The sequence below is a fragment of the Mauremys mutica genome, chromosome 2 (assembly GCF_020497125.1).
Source record: "Mauremys mutica isolate MM-2020 ecotype Southern chromosome 2, ASM2049712v1, whole genome shotgun sequence".
Lineage (NCBI taxonomy): Eukaryota > Metazoa > Chordata > Testudines > Geoemydidae > Mauremys > Mauremys mutica.
This window is the reverse complement of record NC_059073.1, coordinates 242,856,005-242,881,433: the sequence shown is the minus strand read 5'-3', so window position 1 is coordinate 242,881,433 and position 25,429 is coordinate 242,856,005. Positions and strand designations below refer to the sequence as shown.

The 25,429-nt window shown below is 43.9% G+C and overlaps 1 protein-coding gene across 3 annotated transcripts in view; it reads left to right on the top strand.

Annotated features, from left to right (window-relative positions):
* The window catches only part of SCIN (scinderin), a 117,245-nt gene extending 100,907 nt beyond the window's left edge, over positions 1-16,338 (top strand). For all 3 annotated transcript variants that reach the window (XM_045006315.1, XM_045006316.1, XM_045006314.1), the window contains 9 exons: positions 860-1,075; positions 2,852-2,973; positions 3,600-3,690; positions 8,426-8,596; positions 9,486-9,663; positions 10,172-10,293; positions 12,385-12,462; positions 14,110-14,170; positions 15,264-16,338. In XM_045006315.1, coding sequence (XP_044862250.1) covers positions 860-1,075; positions 2,852-2,973; positions 3,600-3,690; positions 8,426-8,596; positions 9,486-9,663; positions 10,172-10,293; positions 12,385-12,462; positions 14,110-14,170; positions 15,264-15,397 — 1,173 coding nt within the window. In that variant the 3' untranslated portion in view covers positions 15,398-16,338. The remainder of the gene's footprint in view (positions 1-859; positions 1,076-2,851; positions 2,974-3,599; positions 3,691-8,425; positions 8,597-9,485; positions 9,664-10,171; positions 10,294-12,384; positions 12,463-14,109; positions 14,171-15,263) is intronic.
* The last annotated feature ends 9,091 nt before the right edge of the window (positions 16,339-25,429 follow it).

The window sequence follows — 25,429 nt, the reverse complement described above, 5'->3', positions numbered from 1 at the left end:
TGTAGAAAGCTTCTTATTCATTCATTTGAAGTAAGATAGTTCATACAAACCTTACTCATTCAATGCCTGGCTTCAGTTCCACACCTCATTTTTTAGATTACAACAACAGTAAGAAATTTATCTCGTATGTGGAATGCCCCATAATAGGATCCTTGCTCTTCACTCTCTCCCCCATCACAACTTCTTGCCTGAAGGATCAGACTCGAAGTGGAGTGAGGCATCTTCATCCCTCCTTTTAGGAAAACTCCTCTGTGAAGAAACAGATCATGCAGCATGCCTTAAAAGCAGTCAGATTCAGGTCAGCTTAATCTCCACCAGGAGCTTGCTCCACTGCAGTCAGATCTCTCCCTGGAGAGCTCTGTCTCTGGACCTGGCAAGATGGACTCTAGGTTCTGTCGGCCACTGTGCCCAGTTGATTATTGTAACTATCTATCGAATTTGTGCAACAAGGCCCAGTCCATATAGGATTTTGTAAACGAGGAGTAGCTCTTTGAATTGGGTTTGGAAGTGGATAGCCAGCCAGTATTTAGTGCTAAGAGCTGGTGTGATACGTTCTCAATGCTCTGTCTTGATCAGCAGGTGTATTGCTCCAGGCAGTACTAGCTTTAATTTCTGGATAGACTCTTTGGCTACCTGCAGATTGAGAACATTACCAATAAGCCTAAACTGGAGGTCAGAAAGGCATGGATCACAGTGGCCACATGTCATTTGAGAGGGCCACACAAAAAGTGGCCACAGAAAAATTAAAACAATTAGTAACCAGTGGACCATCAGCTGCCCAAAATATTCTACTTCACTCCACTAAAGGGACAGTAATAGTAATGTTTCGGCTTTTCCCTCACACATTTCTTACCTGCAGATTCAAGTGCTTCCAGAAGGAGGGGAAACTCCAATCTTCAAACAGTTCTTCAGAGACTGGAAGGATAAATATCAAAGTGAAGGCTTTGGGAAAGTCTATGTCACTGAGAGAGTGGCTAGAATTGAGCAGATTGAATTTGATGCTACCAAGTTACATGAATCTCCACAAATGGCTGCCCAACACAATATGGTTGATGATGGTTCAGGGAAAGTGGAGGTAATTTTATCATTTTAAAATACATATATATTTCAGCTACCTACATTCTCTTGTTACTTTTACTGGATAGGTTGTTATTTTGCAGGTTTAAACTGTTGAGCAGTTTTGTTGCAAAATCTGCAACTTCACATCTCAAGAGCCTTTTGCTGGAGAGGGAATGAATCACTATGTCATCTATGTGCTGTAGTTCGTTCTTCAGTAAAGTGCTTTAATGCCCATGAAAAATGCTATATCAGTCATTCTGTACAAAAGTAGAACTGTCACCTCTCTTACATAATTAGGCTTAGCAGAATTTGATTTTGTTGTTGTTGTTGTTTTATATATAATTTTAATGGATATCACTGTTTCTTTTTAAGCATTTTAATTTTTTTTATCTATTTAAATTTTTATAGTTGCACAGAATTATGGGTTTTGAGCACTTTTTTTCAATTTTTGTCTATTTAAATTGTCACAATTGCTGGAAATTATTGTGGGGGTCAGACAGTTATTTAATGACAGTAGAAATTGAGATGACTTTATAAACCATTTAAACACAAATTGTCAACATCACATATCAAAGTGTACAACGTTAATAGCTTTAAATTAAATGATAATAAGTTCTCAAGCAGCATGTTTCCTACTTTGCCTATCTGTAAATTTCAGGTATTATTGATGGAAATGTTTGACAGTTTGTGCGTATATGGTGAAATCGATGGTTATCGACATTTACCGATAAAAATTTAATCCTTCCAAGCCTTACTTTAAATATGACACTTATTCTAAAGTGACACTTCTCCCTTCTCTCTACTTGAAAGCCTACCTGTTAAAGAGTATGGGTGAAATCCCAGAAGTCAAAAGTCAATGGGAATTTTACTCATTCACTCTATATCTGTAAGTCCTTCATACACCAGGTCTGTTCTCTGAAGGCAGTCTTCAACTCATGGCTAGAGAGATCCCTCACAGAAGCAGAATCAGTGGGTTCCATTGCCCAACTGTGAGGACTGGACTCAGAGAGGGCAAGATGGCACGATGTGCACTGTGTGTGGGGTTCCAAACATGACTGCAAATCCTCGAGTCTTTGCCCCCATGGTGAGGAAACACTGGGGCAACAGAGGGCTATATTAGCCATTGGGCTGACATAACAGAACAGCTCTACAGCTTGTGGGGCGTATTCCTCTTGTTCCTTATGGGATTACTCTGTGCACTGCCTGTTGTTCGAGGTGGCCAATGGATCCCTGGGCTTAGACCTGGTTGAATAGTGTTCTTAGCCTTTAGCAACTCAGGTCTCAAGCGTTAATCATATGACATAGAATTGAACTATACAAGATCAAGTGGAGGATAATGTGTGCAGCAGTGGGTACTTGTCTGGAGTGCAGCATACTTTTCCCTTGTGGTATTTTAGTTCTGTTGCTACTTATCATTCTATTTCATTAATGTTGTACCATTAACCTATGAAGTGAAGGAAAGGAACGGGAATGGATTAGTGTAAGTGACATTACATGATGTGATATCAAAATGTCAAGAGGAAAGCACAATATTTTCTAATTGACTTCCCGCCACCATTCATTTAGTCAGCAGTGCTGGGCCAAGTGCACTGCAAGATGGTTCAGTCTCTGTCATTTAGGATCACCTGATCTTTTCTGATAGTAGTTAGGTTAACATAGTATTTGGAGACCGGAAACAAGTGTTCCTCAAGAAGGTAACATAGTAACTCATTTGACCACTTCCCTGATATTCAGCTTCAAGTCGAATGCTGATGAATTCCAATATTTTCCAGTGATGTCTTTGGTTTCCTAGGTCTGGCGTGTTGAAAGTAATGGCAGAATCCCTGTGGGGTCTGAGACATACGGAGAGTTTTTTGGCGGTGACTGCTACATTATACTTTATACTTATCCTAAAGGACAGATCATCTACACATGGTATGTTTAGGCTGCATTGATTTTCAGCCCATGAATATTGTATTATTTGCTGGCTTTATGTGAGTTGTCCCACTGAAACCAGTGGGATGAGTCACATGTCTCATCTCACAAGGGTCCCAGGGTTGGGGAAGGGGTCCCAGCCACATGTCCCTGCACAAACGCCTACCCTCCCTCCTAGGGAACCAGAGTTAACTCTGGAGTAAGAACCACATTAACTTTTATCTAACCTAGGCAGAGCCAGGAGCAGGTCAGGATCTCAAGCGGGGGGTTAGAGAGACTCCCTTGCCCTGGCACTGCATACAGCAAAACAGCACCCCACACCCATCCCACCATGCCTGGCTAGACAGACACAGACTCTCTGGCCTGAGTCAATGGAAATCTCCACCTCCCCTCAGTCATTCCAGTCTGTCTGTGCACTTTGATACTGGCACCTGAATTGGGAGCACAGACGAGTGGGTCTTGTAGTGTGGTCTCAGCTGTCCTGTCGGCTCCAGGCAGTGTACCTCTAAGAGTCCCCTTTTGGAAGCAGCTGGCTCCCCTGCAAGATGTGTGCTTTGCTTGAAATATATGTCCTGGATCATTTTGAAACTGGGCTTCAGCTTCGTTTCTTTCTTCTTCACTCTCAGGCAAGGTGCACATGCAACAAAAGACGAGCTGACTGCATCTGCATTCCTGACTGTTCAGCTTGATCGGTCACTAAATGGACAGGCTGTCCAGGTTTGTGTCTCTCTAAGGAATAAATGTGACCTAGTTTTCCTTTAAAAGAGGTATCCAACCTTAGTAACACCCCAGGCCACACAGACAACTTGTCTGGTGTATGGAGGCCACATCTGTGTTGCACTAAGTGAATGTAAACAAACATGTCCTCACAGAGCTGTATTTTCTTCCCCCTGTAGCTTACTTTGGAGATGAAATGAAATTGCTTGTCATTTGAGTTCACCAGAAATAACAGTGGTTGATCCAGGCATCCTCCCTACTTCCTCAATAATTCCACATATTCTCCCTTTCTTGTTGTGACATGGCTTGACTTAGCCTGTAAGCTTTGGAAGCAGGGAACTTGTCGTCTTCTATATTTGAAAAGCACCATATGCATTTGCACCACTAACTGGCTAATTTGTATTTTTCTTCTCATTGTTACTACTCATAATAATCATCACCATCATTTTTCTCACCATGCAGAGGGAAGCTGTGGAGCACATTTTAGGACTCCATTAATATATTGGCTTTTTTCCCCTCTGGAAACCTGTGATCAGATCACAAGTAAAGAGTTCAGACTCTCCACAGTCCTTAATGAAAGGGCTTGTTTCCTATGCCTTTTAGTTTTTCACACCTGCTTTGTCAATGGCACAAATCACTTTGCAACAGAATTTTCCAGCATAAAGTCAAAGAATTCCTCCTTCCTGCCAATCCCAGTCCATCCCTTTCAGCCATTTAAAACCTTTTCATCATGCACCTGCCATTCTACTGGAGGTTTCCTTGCCCACTTTGACTCTTGATGTTTACTAAGGGCATATGAGTGTTCCCCCCAGCAACCTTCATGCCATTTTTGAAGTTGCTGAGAATGGCTAACCCTATGGAGCTGCTCTTTGTCAGACCTGATGACATGCTAGGGGCCATATTGTGCCATTGAGATACTGTCTTGCATTGGTGGGATAGAGACTTACCACCACAGGCAGAGCACCTGCTTCAGGGTCTGATTTGTTCTTGTCACTTGCACGGGAGATTACTTGTGCCTTTCCTCCCTTGTGCACCTGCACAAAGGCCAGTCACACTCTGGCCCTACGGTAGTGCTCCCATCTGCAGAAACGCAGGATGAGATATCAGATACAACTCCTTACCTGAAGGAATGTGGTATGCAGGAGAGGACAAAGGCTGCTAAGAGGTGTGGCTGGGGCAAGGCCAGTTCTGATGTGACCCACTGTTCCCCTGCTAAAAATGCCTCCTGCTCCTCTGGCCTTCTCTCATTCTGTCCTGCCTTCCATCACCCACTGGTCCCACTCCCTACCTCAGAGGCAGCAGAGGTAGCTGCGGGGGTCGACTTCCTGCCACAGAGCCCAGAAACAGTTCTGTGCTGGAGAAGTGGCTAACAGGGAAGGCATAGCAGGTGGGAGTGTTAGACCTGCTGCCCACTGGGACAAGCCTTCACTTCCATCAGGGGTGACATGCAGCTCAGGAGGTGGGAGGGCTCTCCTTTGAAAGAGGGAATAGAGGAGGAGAAGGAGGAGGACTAGGGAGAGAAGTGGGGTTACTAGGCAGGGGATGAGAGCAGGAAAGTGTTTGACTCCCATCCTTTAAGTACAAGTGTGAAGATCCATCATTTTTCTCAAGTTTATAATTAATTTAGATTGCAGGGGATAGTTGTAAATGTTAAATCAATAGCAATTGATTATTGACATCCTACTAAGTGAGGGTTAAAATCTCTTGATGTAATTACTTAGTTGAAATCTTCTTAAATACATGTTAAATAATCAATTATTCTATAACTTTCTTTCATTAAGCTAAAAGAGTTCCATCTAATTGCAATGACTGTAATATTTAAAAGCTACTTACTTTCAACATATATATGCTAAAGCTTAATATGTAAAACAATATTTAGCATAATTTGTAGCATTTTCCAGTGTAACCATCTTTTTAGACACTAGATGGCACTACAATCCACATTACACTAAAGAGTGACTGAAACTTTAGTTACTGCCCCGTATTTCCTAACAGTATCTCTTTGCCATATTAGAGTCTTTGGGGCAGATTTTTAAAGTGTGGCCTCTCTTTTTGAACTTGCAGATCATTGCCATGATTTTGAATCCACAAGTGGCAGATTCAGTTGATTTCATTCAGCTGTCTCACTCTCTGACTGCACCTGCCTGTCCGGTAGTGAGACATCGAAATGGGATAGTGCCCACCATTGCTGCCACCTGCAACACTGTGGGAGCAAAAGGAAGGCCAGGCTGAGGCTGGCCTGAAAAGGAGCCCTTTATCTCTGGAGGGATCAAAATGTTTCTCCAGTTTGTTAAAATGCTTGTTTTGGGTTGGACTAGGGAGCCGGCATTCAGGGTGAGGGCAGCATGCGGAGCCTCTCTGGCCGCCCATCCGCCTAGGGACCGCAAGGACCTGGCGGCCGCTTCCGGGAGCCACGTGGAGCCAGATCAGACAGGGAGCCTGCCTTAGCCCTGGGCCCGCACTGCGCTGCCGACTGGACTTTTAACGGCCCAGTCGGCAGTGCCAACCAGAGCTGCCAGGTCCCTTTTCGACTGGGCATTCCAGTTGAAACCCGGACGCCTGGCCTGGCAACCTTAGGTTGGACTGCAGTCCTACAATCCAGCCATAGTAAGGGGTGCTCTGCCCCAGTTGGAGGGTAGGAATACCGTCACAATCTGCTTCTTGCTTCCCCCGTGCTCCTAGCTCTTTTGTTGGCACAGATTACTCCCCACTCTTCACCTGCTCTGATGCACTCACTGATATGCCACGGCTCTTCCCATTCCCCATCCTTGCCTGTTCTCTCCCCACTCACCTGCACAGGAGAAGCAGCAGGAGCCTGACAGTGGCTCTGCTCCTCCCCTGCTCAAGCTCGTGTGCTGTGGGTAGCCCACACAGGGTAATAAGGCATCCCCTTGCTCCTTTGCACTGGCTTGAAGCCATGCACCCTATCCAGCAGACAGTTCTCAGCCACTCAGTGCATCAGCATGCACCCGTCTCGCACAAACTCCTCACCAACACCTCACAGGCTCTGCTCCTCCCAGAGTCTGAGTGCCAGGCTCCTCAGCAGCAGCCAGCTCTTCCTCATCTGCCTTTCCTCCAGCAGGCAGTGCTGAGAAGTTTGCTTCTTTGCTGCTGGTGGAGGCTGGCACTCAGACTCTGTGCTGGGCTGGTATTGAGGATCTTTCCCTATCTCAGCTGAACACTCCCTTCTCTGGCCCTCTGTTCCTTTTCTTGGATGAGGGGAAGCCATTATCAGGGGGAAAGGAGGGAATCTGACATCTGGCCCAAAAGGCAGAGAACCCAGCTAGTAGGCTGATGTACCAGGGCTCAAAGCAGAAGTCTCAGGTCAAAAAACAGAGGTTAGGGACAGGGACGGCACCAGCACGCCAAGCACGTGCCTGGGGCAGCAAACTATGGGGAGCGCTCTGCCGGTCGCCGCAAGGGCGGCAGGCAGGTTGCCTTCGGCAGCATGCCTGCGGAGGGTCCGCTGGTCCCGCGGCTTCGGCGGACCTCCCGCAGGCGTGCCGCTGAATCCGCGGGACCGGGGACCTCCCACAGGCAAGCCGCTGAAGGCAGCCTGCCTGCCGTGCTTGGGACGGCAAAATACCTAGAGCCGCCCCTTGTTAGGGAGCTCTGTTTCTATGTATGTTTCAATCTTTGAAGGAATGTATCAGACTTGCTCATGGGCATATAAGCTCCCTCTGCTGGCTAAGCTGGTTGCTCTGCACATTCAGGACACCAAGTAGAAGTGTGTGTTTCTGGCATCTGAAGTAATGACTTTTCTTTCCCATGCCAGCTGTATCAAGTGGTCTTCTTTGCTGTTTTCTCTCCCCTCATCTCCCTCTTCTCCTCTGTATTGCTCTTTTTTAAAGAAAGATTTTAGCCAATTCCCTGTACCATCCCTTTTCTTCTCTCTTTTCTTCTCATCTATCCTCCATCATGCATTCCTCTGATGCATACAGTACTTGATACGTATGTGGTATACTTCAAATCATGCTTAAAGTATGCTGCTCTTGTATACTGCAAGAGGGAAGGAAAACAGAAAAAAGTCTCTGGGCAGAATGTAGCCTTTAGTTGTCAGCTTTTTGTTTCCTCCAGAGTGAAGAAATAGAGAATTCTGCTGTACAATAATAAATAAATATGTTATTTTTATATTAAGATTCCCTGAAAATTAGAGGCATTTGCCAGTTCAGTTTTAAATGCCATCTTTTCCCATATACACTAGAAGTTTATATTGTCAGCCTAGTTATCCATCACCTGGTGGATTTATGCTCCCTTTTTCATTCTCATGCAGACATACAGACCTAGAAATAATGGTTATGATGAAAAACCCATTTTTCCTACTTCATTTAAATACAAATCCCCTAAACTTCAGAACCAGAGGCTTCCAGGAAAATTAAATGCCTACTTAAAACCTCTGTAAAGAGGCAATTTTTTTTCAAAAAGGAACAGTTTTCTTATTAAAGTAAATGGCAACCATCAGCGTTTTAATCCCTTAGAAACTAAATGTACAAGTCCCAATCCCAATGTTCTATAAGAAATATTAGTGTGTGTGTGTGTATGAATGTATGAGTGACAAAACAGCTTATGAATGCTACAGCTACAGTGCCTCTGAAATTATGGGTGTTTAGCTGAGACAGCTTGCCATTAGTAATTCTTCCTAACCTACTTACCCTGTTAGCTATCGTCACCTTGGGCTTCAGTCATGCCAAAACTAATGTAAAATCCTTTAATTTCTTTTCCTTTATTTGTACAGATCCGGGTCTCCCAAGGAAAAGAACCTGCACATTTGCTGAGTTTGTTCAAAGACAAACCACTCATTGTCTACAAGGATGGAACATCCAAGAAAGGAGGTCAGAAACCCGCTCCCCCCACACGTCTCTTTCAAATTCGCAGGAACCTGGCGTCCATCACCAGGATTGTGGAGGTAAAAATCACATGTTCAGTAAAATATTCCCCATGTAACATAGTACAGTTGGAATGAGCACCAGAATGGCAAGCGTCAGTTAAAATCACTTCTCTTTGATAGTTATAGTATGAGTAGGAACATAGGAGCTCGCATTCTGGATTGGATCAGATGCCATTCCAGGTCTAGTCCAGTATGACATCTCTGACAGTGGCCAGTACTAGATTCTTCAGAGGAAGTTGCAAGAAACCCCATAGTGGATAATTAAAGAATAAGCTGAGCGTATGGAAAATTTCTTGCTAACCAGAACACAGACCTGAAGAAGAGCTGTATGTAAGCTGGAAAGCTCATCTCTCTCACCAACGAAGTTGGTCCAATAAAAGATATTACCAAATCCACCTTGTCTTCCTAACCCTAGGCAGCTAGTTAAAATTCTTCTCTCAGGCCAATTATCAATTTTAAGTGAAAAACGAATGGTACGTCTACGCTGGAGCTGGAGGTGTAATTTTCAGTTTGGGTAGCATATGCATGCTAGTTTTGATCAAACTAGTGCACTAAAAATAGCAGTGTAGCTGCAGCAGGTCAGGCTAGCTGCCCATGTACAAACTTAAGGTCTTGGATAGGATCATACTTGGGTGGTTAGCCTTTGCCACCATGGCTATACTGCTATTTCTAGTGCACTGGATAAAAACTAGTGTTCTTATGTCTGCCTGGGATGGAAGTTACAGCTGCAGCTCCAGTGTAGATGTGCCCCAAGCTAGTGCAGTGTAAATCTAGAGAAACACCCCAGCAGACAGTGCAGTTACTCTGGATTTACACCAGTATTACAGGTGTACGTCAGTGTGTAGAAAAGTGAATGTGTGGGTTATTTAAAAATCAGAAGAATGAAACAATCTCACTCCTGCTCTAGGTTGATGTTGACGCAACTTCATTGAACTCCAATGATGTTTTTGTTTTGAAACTGCCAACGAACTCCGGCTACACCTGGGTCGGAAAAGGAGCAAGCAGAGAAGAGGAAAAAGGAGCTCAATATGTAGCCAGCATTCTGAAATGTCAAACCACTAGGATTGAGGAAAGCCGGGAACCAGGTTAGTACTGGGCAATCTGGCTGCTCAGTGGGACTGAGGCTGCACAATACCAGACAGGATTGGGTCCCAAATGTGCATACAAATGTTTTTTTTGCAAATACACACTTTTGTGGACAAACCAGTTACACTCCCCTTTCTCTGAAAATCTGGCTGTGTTTTGCAATAAGGATATTTGTCCAGAATCTGAGCTGATTTACAAGTAGTGCTATCTTATAGAAGTCAATTGAGTTGCATTGGGTGCAACAGAATTTAGCCCTTACCACATACTGAGTGACTAAAACAAATAGAGAGAGGGAGAGAGAGCGCAAGGTGGGATTACGTGTAATCACATGAATATCTGCATTGGCTTTTATAAACAGTGGGAAGAATAGAACTATTAAAGAAAAACTTACACATTATGAGCCAGGCAAAGGGAATATTGTTTGGGGATTTTTGAAACAGTATCCATCAAGTTAAAGAAGAAAACATAAAACTCAGTGCCAAGTAGATTGTGTCATGTATATTCCAGAGGAATTCTGGAGAGCCCTTGGAGGTAAGAAAAAATACCAGACTTCAGCACAGCTGCTAACTGAGTCTGAAGACCACCCGCCTCATCTCTATGGCTGTTCCAATAAGACTGGCAGGTTTATTGTAAGTATATGATGGATACTTTCCCCTCTGATAATTCTGTACTCTGACATATTGGGAAGCAATAGACACTAAATGAAACACCACCTGAGGCCTCCATTGACACAGCATGGTACCTTTGTGAATTGCTAGTCTACTATCCCAATGCTTACCAAGCAGCACAAGATAAAAATGGTGTAGAGTGTTTGGACTAGTCCTGAAGGAATACAAACCAGTGACTGCTAGAGGGAAATAAAAGTTCAAGACTATTTCCTTCTCATTTTGTTATATGCAGATCGATGTGTTGGGAGAAAAAAAGTTTGATGGAAAAGATGAATGTGTCAAAACCAGACTTGCACATTAGTAGGTTTATTTAAGAATTCAAAATCATGGCCTACATTACTGCTCTCTGTAGAGGTGGTGATGGTGGTGGCAGGTGGAAAGCTAGAGGGGATGAGCGGTGCTCTGAAGACATAGGCAGACACAGGCATGAATGTCTTAGGGAATTCTGGGGAGAGCCCTGCTTCTGGAGGAAGTAGCTTGTACTCCTACTAGTGTCTGCTACCTGCAACTAGAAGGTGCACTGATAGGTAAGGCCCCGACCAAACCCTCCTAGCCATGTTTTCATGGAGCCCTGAAGAATTGCCATATATGCTAACTGAGCCCACAGCCAGTTGTTCAGGAAAATGCTAGGTCTATATCATGCCTGGGTCCTTCAAGTGTTGCTAGTGGTGGTGGGGAAAGGGAAGGTTCCTTGACCCCTCATTAACCCATAGTGCCGGAGGGAGATGGAAGTTTTCCTGTAATTGTTCCTTTAAGGCTCTGAGTATTGAGGGAGGTGAGGAGGCATGCTTCCCCAGCAGGCATTTCCAGAGCAGGTTTGTGTGACTGAGGCACATTGACTTAGGGATTTCTGAGAGCACAGGCACTGCACCACACTTGGTAAGGAGGCACTCTCTCTTGGGCGAACACTGCTGACTAGCATGGAGGGAGTGGAGCTTCTCCCTACTCATGTCCCTTGCGGAAAGGTCCCATCCAATTTAAAAGAGATGAAACCAATAAAGTTCTTAGAAAAGTACTAGGATCTTATAAAATGTAATGGAGAGGTATGTCTTTCTTGCAGCCTTTTCAAACCCTCCCATGGAAATCCACAGGGGAATAGAATTTTCTATAAAGTCTACAAGATGGTTTTAAAAAAAAAACCTATATCCAAAGTTATCACTTTCTATTAAATTCCATAGGACCTGGCCTCACTTTAGTGCTCACCTTCCCATGTCTTTGCACTCAGGACAGCACAAGGAGCCAATCCTTCCCAGCTCCGGCACATGCTCACAAAAGAGAGGAGGGAGAAAAGGTTCTTTGCACCTTCTGTCCCCTCCTCACCTCAGCATTGCCAAGCACAGACAAGCCTTTCAGTCACATCAAACAATGGCAGCCTGACCACTAGCTGAACTATTACCTCTCCTGCTTGATAGAAACCAAAATGGAACTGCTTTCCTACTTGCCTTTAACACATCTGAAGAAGTTAGCCTCTGATTCTCTAGAGGCCCAACCTTGAACTCCTTAGTCAAGCAAAAGGTCCCATTTTTTTAAGTCAGTGGGAGTTTTGCCATTTCAGGACTGAGCCCATGGACTGCACATCAAAACTATTGCCTTCCTTCACTTAATCGGTGTTGTGGTACCTGGTAAATATTAATGCCCATGAATATACAAGCTGAAAGTTTGGCTCTGTCCAGGCATTTAGTGTAGGTAGGCACTAAGCGGATTTCCCTACCCCGGTCCGCCAGTGCATCTCAGTCCCAATTTACCACACTCACTGCTACCATTTGAAAGCTGTGCCTCTCCTGAGCACAGACTCCCAATTGTGCCAAACTGAAAGATGGGTTTATGATGTGGCCAGATGTCTGATTTGCTGCTACCAGTCTACTGCATTTCACTCATAGATCAACATCAGTTTTGAACCTGCTTCTACAGAAGGGAGAGGGGGAGGGGGGGAAAAAAAGCAAATGCATGACTGTTTTTAGAGTCATCCATTTCAAAAGTCTCATCTTTGTCCAAACTCAAGCATGAAAATCTTGAATGGGCCTACAATACCAATTTTATTATCCATTTTAGATTGAGGAGGTCCCAGGAGAATTCACTCAGGATGATTTAGCTGAAGATGATGTCATGTTGTTAGATACTTGGGAGCAGGTAAGCTATGTACTTAATGTTTTATGTGGTGACAAAAAGTATTTACTCCTAACAACAATTTACGGATGGACAACCAGCGAGAAGACAGTAAGAGAATGACCATAAAAGCAGAGGAGTAACGATAATTACATACAAAAAGTACCATGTTTTGAAGCTAGAAGGGATTTTGCTTATTGAAATTATAACCGAGGAAGAAAATAGAGCTATGTTTTCTCTTGAGGTATTTGACATGCAACTATGAATATCCACTATGTTTTCAAGCCATCATGCAAGATTATGGTTGCATTTCCCATTAATGCTAATGGAAGTTGCATGACTATAAGCCACCACAGTGCAATGCAAATCAGTCCAACAATGTTCTGGAGATTTCTGTTTGTCTTCAAAATTCTTGTACAAAAACCTTTCCAAACCTACAGAAGCCTCCAGAAGAACATAGCAGTATGTGGCAGAAAAAGCACTTGAGTAGAGAATGGGCCAAATCGTAGGATCCTGCTGAGCACCTCTGCAAACTGGCCTTCTTCAGGGGAACTTCACAGGGATTGGAGAAAACAGAACCTCACTCCTTTCCGCCAGCTTGTGGGAGACCAGCACAGTTGTTCAGCAGCTATTACTGCCTCCGAAGGGTGGCATACACCCAAAACAAATGGGGTTGGCTTTTAGATCCATCATGCCCCTACACCCTCACCCCCATCCACACTGCTATATAAAGAGTTGTTATGGAGCACTTTTTCACAGTATATAGGGAGTGAGGAATCGCCTGCATTGCAGAACCAGGGCTGGATTTGGCCCAACAAACATAAAAACTAAAGATGTTTCTCATATTTTTTAATCACACACTGAAAAAGTCTGATTACTAGAAACACATGCACATGCAGAACACATTGCCCTGGTTTGTGATCTATACAAGCTGTGGGGAGGAGGGGATTTCAGCATGGGTTATAAATAATTAGCCTGATTCTCCTATTCCTTCCATCTGTGCAAAGTAATACCTAGAATTCTGTTTGGTTGTGTTTTTCATCCATTCTGCATGACTACACAAGGTGCAAGGCAGAAGGGAATCAGGCCCAACATTTTTAGTTTAACCTAAAAAAGTTTGCAAAACACTAGGACAAATCTATGAAGAGAGAGGGTCTAACAAATGTCCCTGAAATTATAGGATTTAGCACTGAACTTGCAAATGTCCAGGATGTGGAGGGATTTTGAAGCATTGAACTGTGTCTATAGAAAACTTAAGTATCAGAGGGGTAGCCGTGTTAGTCTGGTTCTGTAGAAGGAGCAAAGAATCCTGTGGCACCTTATAGACTAACAGACGTTTTGCAGCATGAGCTTTCGTGGGTGAATACCCACTTCTTCAGAAGAAGTGGGTATTCACCCACGAAAGCTCATGCTGCAAAACGTCTGTTAGTCTATAAGGTGCCACAGGATTCTTTGCTGCTTCTATAGAAAACTTGTGTCTTTAAATATGATGGGCAAGATTCTGATCTCATTTACACTCGTGTAACTCTGGAGTCACTGCATTGATGCCTGCTTTTTCTCCTAATGGAGTCAGTGGAATTACTCTGGATTTCAATGATGTAAATAAGATCAGAATCTGAGCCAATCTCCATAACAATATGACAACTAAACTTTTCAATTGTCTATTTACAGGTGTTTGTCTGGATTGGTAAAGATGCTAATGAAACTGAGCGAAATGAATCTGTGAAATCTGGTAAGAAATGTGTTTGACAAAATGCTGATTGAAATGGATTGAGTGGTGATTAAAGAAATGAATGAAAGAGGAGATGTGAAATGGTCAACACTCTAATTATACCAAAAGTGGTGTTTTAAAGAGTTAGTCAGCTTGAGTAGCAATTACCTCTGAAGATTCCATGTTTAGGTTATTCCCTCTTTATGTGCCATTTTAAACCATGCAACAGTCACCAAAAACTCAACTCTAACTCAAAAACTCTATTCTTCTTAAATGTAATTTTCTATAAAGAATGAAATTCATCAACATGGTGTTACTAGACAGCAAAATATCGTTAAAAAGTATAAAGGACCCGTGTCTGTAGAAACCTGCTCTGGGAGTTTTGTATGTGGAGTGGCTATAGAATTTGACCCTAAACCATTTATAGCCAGAGAAATAAATAAAGCTTCCAAGACTGCTCATTGTTGCCCTTCTCTAATTCTGTCATAATGGGCTAAATTCTGCTCCCAGAATTTACATGGGTGCAAATCTGTTGTGTGCCTAAACTACTTGAGCAGCCTGAAATCCAATTTTTTTAAATGCTCCTCTATTGTAAAACATGTGCCAGCAGTGATGTGAATTAACCCATCCTAGCTATCATACTAAGATTTATATTGAAAATGCTGGCACACCCTCCCCTCCCCACAGACATAGTTACCTAGCTTGTTTTCAGACATTTACTAGCATCACTTAGTGATACCAAGGCAAACCATTGGATTCAGCCGTAAGGCTCTTCCTTGGAAAAACCATGAGTGAAGCATCTACATTCCAGTAGCAGTACCTGAGGCCTTCACCCGTTCCAGAGCTAAAGAGCTATTAAATGGTAGGACCCAAATGACCAGGGCAAAGACCACTGTGCCTGAATCTTGTTTGTTTGTTTTTTTAAACTGACATCTGAGCTGACAATTCAGAAAATTTGACTGGCAGCTGAGAGAAAGCAATAATTATTTGATCATTTGATGTAATTAAGCTGAATCAATGTAATAACAACTTAGTTTATTTTCCTGAGTATTTTAATTATTTTTCTCCTGGTGAATGGACTAATATTTTCCATGTTTTACTGTTATCTCTTAAGCCAAACGCTATATTGAGACAGATCCTTCTGGAAGAGACAAGGGGACCCCACTTGTTATTGTGAAGCAAGGATATGAACCCCCTACATTCACAGGCTGGTTCCTGGGCTGGGATTACAACAAATGGAAAAACTGATCTATCAGTGAAGGCCTCTGCTACAAACAGAATGCAATCAGAGCACAACTATTCTCTAGCATTCTTAAGCATTAGCTTGTAAAACTATATTGATGCAGCAGTTGTCACCCATTCCACAGCGTTCGTATATTCCTCTGAGTAAACTAGCATGTCTTAGCTTTGGAAAGGTTAAATGAGATGATAAAGTAGTAACATAACTTCTTGGTGGCGGGTTGGGTTTTTTACACAGTATCTATGTGGAGTGATACCATTGGTTTGGTTCTAAAATGCCTTTTTCTAAACAAAAACTGTAGATCAGTTACACATTAATATACAATTTACAAGCTAACATTCATCAGTGGGCCAAATTCTGCTTTTTACACCAGAATAAGTGAGAGCAGAATTTGGCCCACCCAGGACCCATTGAAGTTGAGGGGAAAGAATCCCAGCAGCAGGATTGGGCCCTAATTTACCTAAAGTGTCAAAATCCTGCGGTCCTTACTAGTACAAAACTTCCATTGCAGTCTGAATCAGGAGTGGGAGCTCTGTCCTGCAGGGTGCGGATCAGGAGTCCGAGAGAGCCAATGTGAAAATGGTACTTTGTTACATGTGGTTCAGGAAATGGATATAATCTGAGTGGAGCAGATGCTATAGGCTTGAATGAATGTGATGTGAACATATATCATCATGAGGCCCGGCACAGTTGGCTGTGACAGACACTGTTTCTATAGAGCCCTCAGACACATACTGGCTGCGTGTTATCCATGTTAGGGGTGGGCAAACTTTTTGGCCTGAGGGCCACATTGGGGTTCAGAAACTGTACGGAGGGCCAGGTAGAGAAGGCTGTACCTCCCCAAACAGCCTGGCCCCTGCCCCATCAACTCCCTCCCACTTCCTGCCCCCTGACTGCCCCTCTCAGAACCCCCGACCATCCAACTCCCCCTGCTCCTTGTCCCCTGACTGCCCCCTCCTGGGGCCCCCCTACCCCCAACTGCCCCCTCCCAGGACTCCCACGCCTATCCAACCACCCCCTGCTCCCTGCCCCCTGACTGCCCCGACCCCTATCCACACCCCTGCTCCCCATCCCCTTACCATGCCGCTCAGAGCACCAGGACTGGCAGCCGTGCCACCCCGCCGGAGCCAGCCACACCGCCGCACAGTCTAGAACACCGGGGCAGGCCGGCGGCTTTTGCAGCCACGCTGCCCAGCAGGAGTTCACAGCCCCACCAACCAGAGCGCTGGCAGCACGGCGAGCTGAGGCTGCAAGGAGGGGGGACAGCAGGGGAGGGGCTGGGGGCTAGCCTCCCTGGCTGGGAGCTCAAGGCCCGGGCAGGACCGTCCCACAGGCCAGATTTGGCCCGCGGGCTGTAGTTTGCCCACATTTGCTCTAACTGCTGCTCTTAAACACACTTAAGTGAGCTATTGCTCCTGAATGGCAGCAGGAGTCACTGACACCTTTAAAAATGGATCAGCGCACATCATTTCATTCACCAGACTGCAGGCACACACTGAATATCCCAGCCACAAGTTACCTCAGGCTGCACCAGTCTCATTTTTTCCCCTACTCATCAGTGCTCAGTTCTGTGCAAGTGTAGAGATTTGCTCATATGACCAAACGTGTTGCATGTTTTTCCTCAATGGGCAGAAGACTGGAACTCTTCACACACGTGCTGAGCAGACTTTGAATGTGCTGTGCCAATGCTTTGGGGAACCACTTTTCTTTCAGCAGCACTGAGTATCCTGGGAACAGGGCCGGCTCCAGACACCAGCCTACCAAGCATGTGCTTTGGGGCGGCACCTTGGGACAGGGCGGCGCTTGGGGTTTGTTTTTGGTTTTTCTGGTTTGGCCGGGCAGCGCTGGGGGGGGGGGGCCTTGGGTGGCGTGGCACGGTGCTTGGGGGGCGGGGACTTGGGCGGCGTGGTGCTTGGCGGGGGTGGGCTTCAGCAGCATGGCATGGGGGGGCGGCGGGCTTGGGCGACGCGACGCTCGGGGGGGGCGGGGGGCTTGGGCGGCACGGCGCTCGGGGTTGCGGGGACTTGGGCAGCGCAGTGCGGTGCTCAGGAGGGGCGGGGGGCTTGGGCGGCGTTACGCGACGCTAGCGGGGACAGGGACTTGGGCGACGTGACGATCAGGGGGGGTTCAGCAGCACTCACGAGGGCAGGGCGGCGCTCTTTTTTTTTTTTTGCTTGGGGCGGCAAAAATGTTAGAGCCGGCCCTGCCTGGGAAGATGGAGCTCTGAGTAAGCACTGTAGAATGTGGTCCAGGGTCTCTCTCAAAAATTGCAAAGAATCACATAGTCATGCTGGTGTAAAGAATGCAGCTTATTTTTATTCTTGTGAATTTAGAAAAACACTTTCAAACAGTGTGTGTGTTTGTGGTTTAACCACACAACTCCCCGTAAAGTTAGCAGGGACCATTCCGCTTCAAACCCTTTGCAATGCTTTGAACATTTATCCCGTAGCGTTCATTTTAATGCCAACATGTACAGCAGTAAATCATATGGGCTCTGTGCCAATTTGGATTTTTAAACAAGGAATTCTGATTGTGTTTTTTAATTGTACTTTTAAATGAGTTTGAAAATAGAATTTTAAAATTGGTTTTTATATTTTTTCTATATGGTTAATGGTGAATTTGAAGCTCAGTAAAGCCAAAGGAGTGAAAACAGTCTCAACTGCATTAGTCAATATTATTGAACAAAGTTGCACAGCTGGGTAACTGACAGCGTAAGAACCAGGGAATACTGCACCATATTAAAATATAAGAATCTAATTCTATTTTTTAAGGGTTGGGAGGGTGAAGAGGGTAAATTCTGAAAATCTGTTAGCTTTACATGTTTGTTTAAATCTATATTAATGCAACTTGGCTGTATTTGGATGTGTCATTTCGTGTAAATAAATTATAAAACACAGTATTATAACTATTTGTGGAAAGCTGATTTTTTTTTTCCTCCGGAAACATTCTTGTTTATTTTGTGTTCCCATTGATATTTAAAAGAATGGCAAACACTCATTTCCTTGTTAGGGGGACAATTTAATTAGCCAGTAATTAATCCTTTGTGCCAATTTACACCCACAGAGAGTTGACCCATCATATCAGCTCATCCAGCGACATTACAAAGTTATACGAAACATGCTTTGACTAATGTATGAGCAGCCAAGAAGTGCATGCTTATCAGCATATTATTTCATCTTTAAGGAAAGTTAATAACATTGTGATCAAATTAGTCAGCCAATTATTAATTTCCTCTTTGCAGCCCTCTTTGCAGGACACACTATGGGTAATGTGTGTAAAGATCATTTTATGAAAAAGGAAACAGCATGTTTTTTAAAAAGGATGTCCTCTGCACTTTTCTAAGAGACTGCAATTAGGCTAAAAAGAAGGAATATTAAAAAGAAGAACATACAACCTCAATTGATTAGTTAATGGGGTTCTCTACAGCCTATGGACAATCAGCAACCTGTTGCCTACTCACGATTTTAGCAATCTTTGCCATGTCAGAAGAGTGTGTTATAAAATATAATAATGCCTTAATTGTATTATAAACAGAATTTAGTCTCACTTATGTAGCTGGGATCAAAGTCAAACTATGTTTTAATTGTGTTCCAGAACACTGTTACAGCTCTGATCTTCACAAGGGTCTGTCAATATATTCCAAAACACAGATAAAACAAAGTTTTGGTTCACATGCAAGATAAAATGTGTTATAACTTGGGCAGGGCATTATGGTGTTACAAGTAGTCCTTCTGACACAGTGATTACTGCTAGGTAGATGGGCATTAGGGCCTTATGACCAAAACAATTCTATCAATTGTGTTTAAGCACAATAGTTGCTAGCAAGGCTCCACAACATTTCTCCAACCAGTGAGGGCTTTAAAAAAAAAAATCTTGTTATAAATTCCTTAAAAAAGAAAAACATCTTTGACCACATTGGTCAGTGAAGCTGTGCTCAGTTCTATTTAGTTGCCTAACTCTAAGCACCCGGATATGGAAATGGGGGCCTATTTGTCTCTGGCAATGCCCACAATGTGCTAGGTGCTGTGCAAATAGGATTTTCAGTTTCCTTTACAGCTTCAGATATATTGGACACTGATTAAGGCAGGTCTCCAGAAAGCATGGACCAATAGTCTCATCTAATGTGGCAAATCCTGTAACTAAAGTATGTATTATCGATGAGAGCTGTGAGTGCTCAACACCTCTGAAAATAAGGCTACTTTTATTTAAGGGCTTAAGTAACTAGTTTTAAGGTCCCATGCGGCAAACACATCTGTCTTGTTGCACAGAGGTTAGAAAGGAAAAATGTGGGCATAGAAACACTCAGAACTGCACCCAAGGATGAGCCACATTTTGCATTATTACCGAACAGGAGAGGGCACTCTTTGTCCATTTATAATAGCAAATTATTGCAGTAGTGTTACCTGTACTAGAAGACCAGTCTAAATCACTAGTGATCATATGTGCTGCTGCTGGTAAATATAGTATCATAACTCATCGGCATATACTAAATTGAAATGGAAAGATAACAATTGAAATCATGTAGAAGCAGCAAAGAATCCTGTGGCACCTTATAGACTAACGGACGTTTTGCAGCATGAGCTTTCGTGGGTGAATACCCACTTCTTCGGATGCATCCGAAGAAGTGGGTATTCACCCACGAAAACTCATGCTGCAAAACGTCCGTTAGTCTATAAGGTGCCACAGGATTCTTTGCTGCTTCTACAGAACCAGACTAACACGGCTACCCGTCTGATAATTGAAATCATTAGGCCCAAAAGGTCATTTTATGATTACAAATGGTATTAGTAATTTAGATCTATAATAACGTGGCCAATTTCAGAATCTCAGCAAACATTACACATGGCAGGGAAGCCTGCTTCCAGGATCAGATAAGTATATTTTAAATATACACTTTGCCCTATAGCATTCTGTGATATCTAGCCGCAGTTCTGCTCTGAAAGGTGACTATAAAAAGGGTTGGTTTTTACTCAACAGTCTGTTCAGTGTGTGTGTGGGGGGGAGTGTTTCAGAACTGTGTGCTTATATGTGTGACAAAAAGCATGTTATTCCTTTAGTCCTGAAGAGCCAAAACAGCTATGGGAGAGAGGGTAGCTTCTCCTCTTTCTCACACAGCAACAAAATTGTCAACGTTCCAGCTGCAGAATCAGAGAGCCTAGAGGAGGTGAGACCATGGCCCTGCCCTCTAGCCATCTGTCAGCAGAATTGAGAGGAGGCATATAGTGGGGGAGTATGTTGCACTCTGGCTAGTGGCAGCAGGTGTACTCCCCCTACATACCTGAGAGAGAGTCTGTGGCCTGGTCTACACTAGGCGTTTAAACCGGTTTTAGGAGCGTAAAACTGATTTAACGCCACACCCGTCCACACTGAGAGGCCCTTTATATCGATATAAAGGGCTCTTTAAACTAGTTTCTGTACTCCTCCCTAACGAGAGGAGTAGCGCTAGTATCGGTATTACCATATCGGATTAGGTTTAGTGTGGCCGCAAATCGACAGTATTGGCCTCCGGGCGGTATCCCACAGTGCACCACTGACCGCTCTGGACAGCAATCTGAACTCGGATGCAGTGGCCAGGTAGACAGGAAAAGCCCCGCGAACTTTTGAATATTTCCTGTTTGCCCAGCGTGGAGCTCCGATCAGCACGGGTGGCGATGCAGTCCGAAATCAAAAAAATAAAATAAAAAAAGAGCTCCAGCATGGACCATGCGGATGTGATCGCAGTAAGGGCAGGCAAATCTGTTCTATCAGCGCTCCGTTACAGAAGACGAAATTCAAAATCATTTTTAAAAAATCTCCAGACAGACGCCATAGCAGGGACTCAGCGCACTGCAGCGTGACAAGCGTAACGGAAAGCCAAAGAATCAAATGGACGCTCATGGACTGGAGGACTCAAGCTATCCCACAGATCCTGCAGTATCCGAAAAGCATTTGCATTCTTGGCTGAGCTCCAAATGCTTCTAGGGTCAAAAACAGTGTCCGCGGTGGGTCAGGGCATAGCTCAGCAATTTACGCACCTCCCCCACCCACCCCCAGAAGTGAAAGGGAAAACAATCCTCTCTTGACTCTTTTACATGTCACCCTATCTTTACTGAATGCTGCAGATAGACACGATGCTGCAGCACTCAACACCAACATCCTTGCTCCCCCCCCCGCCATGGGTGGCTGATGGTACAATATGACTGATACCCATCGTCATCATCAGCCTATTGGCACATGGGGCAGTGCAAAACGACTGGTAACCATGCATACTAGCATCCGTTAGGTCGATCAAGGGCGCCTGGCCCTAATTGTTCCTTGTAGATGGTGCAGTATGGCTGGTAACCGTCCTCATCATAGCAACAGGGGGCTGAGCTCCATCAGCCCCCACCCTTCATGTGTAAAGAAAAGATTCAATTGCCCCTGGACTAGCAGCGCAATGCTGGGCTCCTCTCCTCCACACTTCTTAATGTCCTGTCTGGACTATCATAGCAGCTGGAGGCTGCCTTCCACTCATTTCTCACTAACAAGTCACTGTGTCTTATTCCTGCATTCTTTATTACTTCATCACACAAGTGGGGGGACAATGCTACGGTAGCCCAGGAAGGCTGGGGGAAGAACGGAATCAACAGGTGGGGTTGTTGCAGGAGCACCCCCTGTGAATAGCATACAGCTCATAATTTCTGCTGGATCTGACACAGAGCAGCTGTGCTCTCTGGTTCTATGATACAGTGGTTCTCTAGTACACTTGCCCAAATTCTAGACAGGACTGATTCTATTTTTAGATACCAAAAAGGAGGGATTGACTCAGGGAGTCATTCCCAATTTTGGCTTTTGCGCCCCTGGCTAAGAGCAGCCAGGGGCACTTATGACAGCAACAGATGGTGCAGTGCAAAAGGACTGGTAACCATGATCATCTTTTTACCAATTTATGGATTGGTAGATGGTACAGTATGGCTGGTAACCATCTCTGCTGTCATGCAAAAGCAAAAGCATGCTGCTGTGTAGCGCTGCTGAATCGCCTCTGTCAGCGGCATCTAGTACACATACGGTGACAGTCACAAAAGGCAAAACAGGCTCCATGATTGCCATGCTATGGCATCTGCCAGGGCAATCCAGGGAAAAAAGGCGCGAAATGCTTGTCTGCCGTTGCTTTCCCAGAGGAAGGAGTGACTGACGACATTTACCCAGAACCACCCGCGACAATGATTTTTGCCCCATCAGGCACTGGGATCTCAACCCGGAAATTCCAAGGGGCGGGGGAGGCTGCGGGAACTATGGGATAGCTACGGAATAGTTACCCACAGTGCAACGCTCCAGAAGTCGATGGTAGCCTCGGACCGTGGACGCACACCACCGATTTAATGTGTTTAGTGTGGCCGCGCGCACTCGATTTTATAAAATCTGTTTTACAAAACCAGTTTATGCAAATTCAGAATAGTCCCGTAGTGTAGATGTACCCTGTGTCGCAGTTGCTGATTACTTCCCTGAGCTCTCCCTGGAGCAGTGCAGCTCCTTGCCATGCCCAATGTGGGGCTGTGCCTTAAGGCAGGCTTGAGCCTAAAGTGAGAGTACATGATGGAAGTCACTAGTAGCCTAGAAAAACATTTTAATAATCACACTTCCAAGCAGAACCCCTGTTCTGTAACAGGTTCCATTTGACACACTGTGCCTCAGTGTGAGGCCCACAGTCTTCCCCCCAAAATGTTTGCTCTCTTTTTCTTTCTCAATGACCCTTGGCCCCTCTTAAGGTGTGAACCCTAGGCCACTAAAATCAGTGGGAGTTCTGACTTAAGTGGAAGCAAGATCAGAGCCTTAGCACTCCCCAATTACCTAACATCATATTCCCCTTTTTATGCTATATTGATTCGTTAATCACAGTCATCACCATAGTATCTGAGTGCCTTCCAGTGGTGCATTAAGAAACGTGACATAACATTTAACATCCCTGGGGTGGGAAGAACATCTCAACAGCCCAATACTGTAGCATTTAATTTAAAAAAGGGGAACTATGAAAATATGAGGGGGTTAGTTAAACAGAAATTAAAAGGTACAGTGACTAAAGTGAAATCCCTGCAAGCCACATAGATGCTTTTTAAAGACACCATAATAGAGGCCCAACTGAACTGTATACCCCAAATTAAAAAACACAGTAAAAGAACTAAAAAAGAGCCACCGTGGCTTAACAACCATGTAAAAGAAGCAGTGAGAGATAAAAAGGCATCCTTTAAAAAGTGGAAGTCAAATCTTAGGTAAATAGAAAGGAGCATAAACACTGTCAAATTAAGTGTAAAAATGTAATATGAAAAGCCAAAGAGACATTTGAAGAATGGCTAGCCAAAAACTCAAAAAGGTAATAACAAAATGTTTTTAAGTACATCAGACGCAGGAAGCCTGCTAAGCAACCAGTGGGGCCCCTCAATGTTGAGATATAAAAGGAGCGCTTAAAGACGATAAAGTCATTGCAGAGAAACTAAACAAATTCTTTACTTCAGTCTTCACGGCTGAGGATGTTAGGGAGATTCCCAAACCTGAGTCGGCTTTTGTAGGTGACAAATCTGAGGAACTGTCACAGATTGAAGTGTCACTAGAGGAGGTTTTGGAATTAATTGATAAACTTAACATTAACAAGTCACTGGGACCAGATGGCATTCACCCAAGAGTTCTGAAAGAACTCAAATGTGAAGTTGCGGAACTATTAACTAGGGTTTGTAACTTGTCCTTTAAATCGGCTTCTATACCCAATGACTGGAAGATAGGTAATGTAACGCCAATATTTAAAAAGGGCTCTAGAAGTGATCCCGGCAATTACAGACCGGTAAGTCTAACGTCTGTACCGGGCAAATTAGTTAAAACAATAGTAAAGAATAAAATTGTCAGACACCTAGACGAACATAAATTGTTGGGCAAAAGTCAACATGGTTTCTGTAAAGGAAAATCGTGTCTTACTAATCTATTAGAGTTCTTTGAAGGGGTCAAACATGTGGACAAGGGGGATCCAGTGAACATAGTGTACTTAGATTTCCAGAAAGCCTTTGACAAGGTCCCTCACCAAAGGCTCTTACATAAATTGTCATGGGATAAAAGGGAAGGTCCTTTCATGGATTGAGAACTGGTTAAAAGACAGGGAACAAAGGGTAGGAATAAATGGTAAATTCTCAGAATGGAGAGGGGTAATTAGTGGTGTTCCCCAAGGGTCTGTCCTAGGACCCATCCTATTCAACTTATTCATATTTGATCTGGAGAAAGGGGTAAAAAGTGAGGTGGCAAAGTCTGCAGTTGATACTAAACTGCTCACGATAGTTAGGACCAAAGCAGACTGTGAAGAACTTCAAAAAGATCTTACAAAACATAAGTGTTTGGGCAACAAAATGGCAAATGAAATTTAATGTGAATACATGTAAAGTAATGCACATTGGAAAAAATAACCCCAACTATACATACAATATGATGGGGGCTAATTTAGCTACAACAAATCAGGAAAAAGATCTTAGAGTCATCATGGATAGTTTTCTGAAGACATCCATGCAATGTGCAGCAGCAGTCAAAAAAGCAAACAGGATGTTAGGAATCATTAAAAAGGGGATAGAGAATAAGACGGAGAATATATTATTGCCCTTATATAAATCATTGGTATGCCCACATCTTGAATACTCGTACAGATGTGGTCTCCTCATCTCAAAAAAAGATATACTGGCACTAAAAAAGGTTCAGAGAAGGGCAACTAAAATGATTAGGGGTTTGGAATGGGTCCCATATGAGGAGAGATTAAAGAGGCTAGAACTTTTCAGCTTGGAAAAGAGGAGACTAAGGGGGGATATGATAGAGGTGTATAAAATCATGAGTGATGTGGAGAAAGTAGCTAAGGAAAAGTTATTTACTTATTCCCATAATGCAAGAACTAGGGGCCACCAAATGAAATTAATGGGCAGCAGGTTTAAAACAAATAAAAGGAAGTTCTTCTTCACACAGCGCACAGTCAACTTGTGGAACTCCTTGCCTGAGGAGGTTGTGAAGGCTAAGACTATAACAGCGTTTAAAAGAGAACTGGATAAATTCATGGT